The following is a 7,813-nucleotide window of genomic DNA, read 5'->3' as shown; positions in this document are numbered from 1 at the left end:
GGGCAAAGGCCCCAAGGTGCTGGGGAGATCAGTAGGGGGCGGTGGGCAGGAGGAGAGAATGAAGGACCTCACAAGGGTCTGTGGGGCCAGTGCAAACCAGGGGAAGGTGGCAGATGGGTGATGTCACTGCCCAGGGCAGGCTCTGGGAGGTGGAAGGCAACACCTGATCACCACTGAACCCCCAACCCTTGTGGGCCCCGTGGTGGTGGGAAAGCGTGGCCTGCCATGCCACATGGGAGTGCACGATGGGTTATAAGTGACCAGTGTGGGGGGTGAGGAACAGGGCTGAAGACAGGCCCACCTGTTTCTCTCACAGTAGGTGAGGAATGGGTGTAGTGAGTTTCTTCGGCATCAAGCACCCAACACCTTCTATTCTGGAGATGTAAGCTGTGGTGGTGATGGTGGTACACCACTGAGTCTGTTCTGACTCAGAATGACTCTGTAGAGGGTTTCCGAGGTTGTAAATCTTTTTGCGCACACAAAGTCTCATCTTTCTTCCACAGAGCAACTGGTAGATTCAAACTGTTGTCCTTGTGGTTAGCAGCCCAGCTCATCATCCACTATGCTACCAGGGATCCTTGAAGATGTAAGTACAGCAAATCAAATGATGCTGACAGAATCCTGAGAAACGCAGCCAGCGTTGGACAAGTTCACTTAGAAAGCCGGCTGGTCTCTCAGAACTGGACAAGTCCACTACGGGCGTGAGACTGGCCGTGGGACGCCTTCTCCAGATTACCCAGGATGTCTTGGTCCTACAATGGCGGGATGACAGGAAGTCAGCTGCCTTCCAGTTGTCACTCTCCCATATTCCTTCATGCAGCATAGTAAGATAGCCCCAACACAACCTTTTAAAAATAAGAATGAACACAATAGCTTCCTACACTTAGGTCTTTGTAGTCACTAAGAAATGTACTTTCCTCCATGCCTAATTTTAATGCTAGAATTCTAAGGAAAGACCTGTCCAAGTTTCATGTTAATATAAAAGATTGTTGTTGTTGTTAAGTGCTGTCAAGTTGGTTCTGACTCAGTCATCCTGTATACGGTTTCTGAAGCAGTAGCTGGTAGGTTTGAACTGCTGACCCTGCAGTGCCACACTAGGAGTCCATAAAAGGTTTGTTGTTGTTGTTAGGTGCCATCGAGTCAGTACCAACCCACAGTGACCTTATGCACAGCAGAACGAAACACTGCCTGATCCTGGGCCAACCTCACCACTGTTGCTACACTTGAGTCCATCGATGTTGCCACTTGGCTAATTTATCTTGTTGGGGTCTTCCTCTCTTTCTCTGACCCTCCAACTTAACAAACATGATATCCTTCTCCAGCGACTGGTCCCTCCTGACAATACGTCCGAAGTATGAGAGACGAAGTTTGGCCATCTTGGCCTCCAAGGAGCACTCTGGCTGCACTTCTTCCAAAATGGATTTATTGGTTCTTTGGCTGCCCATGGCACTTTCAATATTGTCCTCTAACACGATAACTCAAAAGCATCAATTCTTCTGCAGTCTTCCTTATTTATTGTTCAACTTTTGCATGCATATGAGGTTATTTGAAAATACCATGGCTTGGGTCAGGCTCACCTTAGTCCTCAAGCAGACATCTTTGCTATTCAACACTTTAAAAAGGTCTTGTGCAGCAGATCTGCCTGAAAGGTTGTTGCTGTTGTTAAGTGCCATCGAGTCAATTCCCACCCATAGCGACCTGTATAGGATTTCCAAGGAGCAGATGGTGAGCTTGAACTGCCAACCTTAGGTGACAAATGCCACAGGTATGATAAAAATTGACTGAGACATGCTTGAAATACAAAATTCATTATTATTTTGATATAGCTGAAAATTCTGAAGAAACATTTTTTCCATCTGACAAGTTTTAGAACCAGATACACCAGCAAAATTCAGTGGACTGTTATGTAGGAATCAAAATTGTGTGCGGTTATCTAGAATCATGGTCAACACAATTGAACTGTAAAGATTTCCAGTTTCAGCAAGGCAAGGAATGAAATGGAAACATACTATAGAGAGACCTGGGCTGGGGAGGATTCCACACAACATCATGCAATTCTCTCCTCTGGGAAGTTCCCATCACAGGAACCCAGTTCCCTGCCACAATCCTCAAGGAAAGCAAAGGCCCTATCAGTGTAAATCAGCCTGCTCCTTCCAGTCACAGCACTGCACACACCAGACCGTAATCTGACATGTTTTCCTTGAGACTGCCTTTGCTTCTATCTGGTCCTAACTTTTTTTTTTTTTTTTTTTTTTAAAGTTCATTTGAATTAGGGACTCTCACGGGAATAAGGCACAGGTAAAACTGATTTATTACAAGAATGCTTAGCCTGATGGGAAAAATTGACCAATAAAGTTTGAGCAGGTCAACTCAAGATGCAAAGGACCTTTCCCATTAGGCAGTTTCTAACCCTGACTGTTGTTAGGCACCGTCCAGCTGGATCGCACTCCTAGAGAGCCTCTGGACAACAGCAAGAAACAGTGTCCGGTGCTGCCCATCCTCACACTCACTGCCAATCACTGTGCCAGTCTATCTCGTGGAGGGCCTTCCTCTTTTCCACTGACCTACTTTACCATGCACGACGTCCTTCTCCAAGAAGCAGTCCTTCCTGGTACCGGTCCACAGTACAGGAGATGAAGTCTCAACATCCTCGCTTCTAAGGCACATTCTCGCTGTATTTCTAAGACACATTTGTTGTTCTGGCAGTCCATGGTACTTCCAAGATTCTTTGCCAACAGCACGAATTCAAAGGTATTAATTCTTCATTCTTTATTCACTGTGCAGCTTTCAAATGCATATAAAGCAATAGAAAATATCCAGGGTTGGGTCAGACACACCTTAGTCCTCAAAGTGACATCTTTGCTTTTTAACACTTTAAAAAGGTATTTAGCAACCATTTTGCCAAATGCAATGCACTGTTTGATTTCTTGACTGCTGCTTCCATGGGTATTGATTGTGGATGCAAGTAAAATGAAGTTCTTGACAAAGTCAATATGATCATCTATCATGATGTTGCTTGTTGGTCCAGTTGTAAGGATATATGTTAGTTTTATATGGAACTGTAATCCATACTCAAGGTTGTAGTCTTTGATCAGGAAGTACTTCAAATCCTCTTTGGTTCCAGTAAACAAGGTATTTGTTAATGAGCAGGTTGTTAAAAAAGTCTTCCTCTAAACCTGATACCATATTCCTCTTCATACAGCACAGTTTCTCAGATTATTTGCTCAGCATACAGATTAAATAAAAATAGTGAAAGGACACAACTCTGACACACACCTTTCCTGATTTAAAACCATTAGGTGTTCTTATACTGTCTGAACAATTACTTCTCAGTATATGCACAGGTTCTGCATGAACACAATTAAGTGTTTTGAAATTCCTACTCTTCACAACGTTATCCAAAGTTTGTTATGATCCAAAAAGTCAAATGCCTTTGCATGGTCAATGAAACACAGGTAAATATCTTTCTGATAGTCTTTGCTCTCAGCCAAGATCCATCTGGCATCAGCAGAAAGAGCCTTCTGAATCTCGTGAATTTCAAGCAGTTCCCCATGTACTGCTGAAAGCATTCTTGATTTATCTTCAGTAAAACAGTTTAAATGTTACAAGTTCTCTTCCCCATCTTCCTCATCAAGAGCTGCCTGATATGCAAATAGTATTCATGAGACGTAACTATTCCCCAAGTTCCCTTTCTGGCATTTTAATCAAAATAGTAAATCTATGAGGTTTCTAATTAAAACAAATAAAAATACCAACACAAAAAAACCCACAATCCTTAATTAACAGGAATAGGCTAAATAAATCCCTAGGTTGGATTGATAATTTAAGACCATATTCCATTATATTCTTGATGCATTAAATTTACATGAAAAAGGTATGAAGAACATTTCAGTTTGTATTTTAATAAATGATAGTACAGCCAACTATTTAGGCAGCTTCATTTTTTTCAAAAAATTAATTCGAGGGCACATGTACTTACAAAACCAACACAACAAAATCTGTTCAGAGGGCTTTTTCTCAACACATGACACCCCAGTCCTTCCCGTCACATGCCCAAAGTAACTCTCTAGTTCTAATCAGTCACAGATTATACTGAACGGTGATGACAGGCTGTTTGACATTCGTTGCCAGTATCTAAGGCGCTCACTTTTGGGTGAGAGAAAAAGCATTCTGGTCCATCAGTTCCCCAACTCGCTCCTGGAGGACAGTCACTAACTCTGCTATCACGAAGACGTGTGTGTCATCGATGTCTTGGATGATGAACTTCTTCCCAAGGGCATTTGACTCATCCAAATACAGCAGAAACTGCTTCATGGCTGGGTCACTGCGGAGACAAACACAAGACTTAAGACACCATGTTACCACCCGGAGACTTCACTGTGCAATAGAATTTGAGCACAGGATACTTTTAGAAGAAATTTTTAAAGTTCAAAGCTGCTATTAAATTCCTCACTCTTTTTCTGCCTGAAGTGCCTCAGCTTCATTTCAGAATGGTTGTTGTTGTTAAGTGCCATCGAGTCAGTTTCGACTCACAGCCATTCTGTATAGGGTTTCTGAGGAGCGGCTAGTGGGTTTGAACTTCTGACCATGTGGTTCACAGTCCAGTGCTAATCCTACAGTGCCACACCAGGAATTAGTGGATGTTGAAGAGAAAGAGGCCAATGATAGGATTGTTAAAAAATGTCTCACTGACAAGTATAAAAAAGTATAATTGCTTTTGAAATGGCATTCCTTACTTGTCCACGACCACCGTGTTTTAAGAAAACCAATCTCTGCTCAATCCCTGTCAGTAACAAGTGTACCACACAACCTGTCAGTAGTCAGTTTGAGAATTTGGGGTGCACAGTCCAATTGGGATTCAGCACTTCCTGCATGACCTGGACAGGTACTTCTCTCTGCAGCCCCTCTTTTCATCTACAGACATGCACCTTCATGGGGCAACTGGTAGGAAAATTAAAGGAGACACAAGCAAAGGAGAGTCAGTACTGGAGTTTTACTCCTTCCTTAAGAGTTCTGACCTTTATTTTTCAGCATCTCTGAAGGAAATCCTACCTACCTCCTCTTTGAGAACTGTGAGTTCAAAGGGGACAATTCAATTCTCCTCATGGTGGCTTTTAGTTTGGAAAGAATGGGGCTGTAAGAAGGTAACAGGGATACGGTATCTTGGTGGGCAGCACACGATCACAGAAGTATGTCTTTCATAAAAACCCTGAATTTCACTGAAGAACATTTTTGACCTAGTTATCAATGAAATGTTTAGCCAAAGAGGGACATAAAATGTTGTATTGCCTGAAGAACTTATTAATTCTGAGAAGCAGGATCTTATACAATCTTTTGGTTTCTTTACATACCTACGTCACTTACAAAGGCATCAGTTTCATTCCAAGGAGGCCAATATGATTTACTGAAAATAAGTCAGCTCTACTTCTTCAAGTTCAAATACAGGCAGAAACAAAGCTAACAAAGAACTGCAAAGTAAGGCTCCTGAAAAGAATTATGAAGGAACTGGATAATGGAATTTTTCCATGAACTTTTTGAAGCCCCCTTATATTTCATTCCCTCACTTGCTGAAAGTGAAGAGGACTTAAAACATTTACCGATGAAGACCAAAGAGCAGTCTTTGGTATAGATTGCATCTCAATGTAAGGAAAACAAAAGTCCTCACCACTGGACCAATAAACAACATTCTTATCAATGGAGAAAAGATTGAAGTTGTCAAGGACTTCATTCTTCTTGGATCAACTATCAACACTCGCGGAAGCAGCAGTCAAGAAATCAAACGACGTATTGCATTTGATTTAGACATAGCAGACTTAGGCAAGTCTGCTGCATAAGACCTTTTTAAAGTGTTGAAGAGCAAAGATTGAGGACTAAGGTGCGCCTGACCCAAGCCATGGTATTTTCAATAACCTCATATGCCTGCGAAAGCTGGACAGTGAATAAGGAAGACCGCAGAAGAATTGATGCTTTTGAGTTACGGTGTTGGAGGAGAATATTGAAAGTGCCATGGGCTGCCAAAAGAACCAATAGATCCATTTTGGAAGAAGTGCAGCCAGAGTGGTCCTTGGAAGCCAAGATGGCCAAACTTCATCTCTCATACTTCAGACATATTGTCAGGAGGGAGCAGTCGCTGGAGAAGGATATCATGTTTGGTAAGGTGGAGGGTCAGAGAAAAAGAGGAAGACCCCCAACAAGACGGATTGGCCAAGTGGCAGCATTGATGGACTCAAGCGTGGCAACAGTAGTGAGATTGGCCCAGGATCAGGCTGTGTTTTATTCTGCTGTGCATAAAGTCACTATGAGTAGGTACCAACTCGATGGCACCTAACAACAACAATAACAACAAATTTCATTCCCTAGATGAGTCTGATTCATGACATACTATTAAATAAAGTCGAGCCTGACTGAATATAAAAAAGATTTTAACTGATTTCACCAATTCACTAGGTTGTCTAATGACTTAAACAACAGGCCTGCCCATGTCAGAATGACCAAACCCTACACTGAGTTTCTAGTATATGTTCTTGGTATACTTGGTATACACTTGGGTACGTCACCATGATTAGGCACTCAGCTGCTCAATTGAACGTGGTGGTTCCTACCCTGCAGCTGTGCAGGAGAAAGATGGGCTCTTGATTGATGTGCGACACAGATTTGTTCAGGATCAGCACTAGGTTGCAAGCCACAAGGTCAGCGGTTCAAGCTTACCAGCTGTCTCTCGGAAACCCTACACAGGGTTGAAATGAGCCAGGACCAACTCAACAGCACTTAATCACAACAGCGAATGTGTTACTCTGTCATTCACTACACCCTTGGTACCCTGCGGTTGCTGGGTAGTTATGTGGGGCCCGGGAATCATCAGTGAACAAAACACAGAAGCCTGACGTGACATCTCACTGATGTGACCAACTCCCCCAGGACTGATAGAAGGCGTCCAGAGAAATAAATAAATATCCTGGGTTGGGTCAGACACACCCGGGAAATTCTGGAAGAACTAGGGTACAAAACAGGACACTTCCAATTGTGTTCTGGGAAGGAAACTGAGGCAGCCACAGGCGGGACACCAACACTGCACTCATCCAGAACTTCCCTTTTCCTGCTCAGGTCTGACAGGGAACTTGCTTCCCTCGCCTACATGAGTAAGGAGTCCTCTGTAAAGTCAGTGCCTTGACTCCACCAGTTGCTCCTCAGGAGAAATGCCCTAGTAACCTGCTTTCTAAGATTGTTAAGTGCCATTGAGTTGGTTCCGACTCATAGTGACCCTGTGTAGGGTTTCAGAGACTAAATCTCTGTGGGAACAGAAAGCCTCATCTTCATCGTTCTCCCACAGAGCAGCTGGTGGGATCAAACCGGCAACCTTCAGGTTCACAGTTAGTGAACAGAGCCACCTACGGAGCCCCCACGCCCCCTACAGATGATAACCCAGGAACTCTGACGTGGCAGTTGTGCTCTATGAGGTTACCAGGAGTCAGAATCCAGTGGACAGTAAATAAGAGGGGGATGGGGAAGTCAAGGACACAGGACAGATGGAGTCCTTATGTGGCGCTGTAGGATAAACTCAAGGTTGATGGTTCAAACCCACCAGCCGCTCCTCAGAAACCCTACACAGGGTCACTATGAGTTGGAACCCACTTGATGGAGGACATTCACTAGCTCTGCTGTCACAAAGACATGTGTGCCATCGATGACTTGAATGATGAACTTCCCCAGGGCATTTGACTCATCCAAGTTCAAAACGGTTAAATGTGGCTAAAATAATGAAAACCAAAAAACACCAAACCCCCAAAACTCAAATCCACAGCCAAGTGCTTTA

General features: G+C 43.4%; 1 protein-coding gene across 1 annotated transcript; it reads right to left on the bottom strand.

Moving 5' to 3' along the window:
* Positions 1 to 4,143: 4,143 nt before the first annotated feature.
* Positions 4,144 to 5,106, bottom strand: GTF2H5 (general transcription factor IIH, polypeptide 5). Its single transcript, XM_006868480.1, has 2 exons — positions 5,057 to 5,106; positions 4,144 to 4,324 (listed from the first exon to the last, which is right to left on the bottom strand). Exons 1-2 carry the CDS (start codon positions 5,104 to 5,106, stop codon positions 4,144 to 4,146), a joined length of 231 nt encoding a protein of 76 aa, XP_006868542.1.
* Between the last annotated feature and the right edge of the window lie 2,707 nt (positions 5,107 to 7,813).

Source organism: Chrysochloris asiatica, unplaced genomic scaffold (assembly GCF_000296735.1).
Source record: "Chrysochloris asiatica unplaced genomic scaffold, ChrAsi1.0 scaffold00117, whole genome shotgun sequence".
NCBI lineage: Eukaryota > Metazoa > Chordata > Mammalia > Afrosoricida > Chrysochloridae > Chrysochloris > Chrysochloris asiatica.
This window is presented reverse-complemented; position numbering and strand designations above follow the sequence as displayed.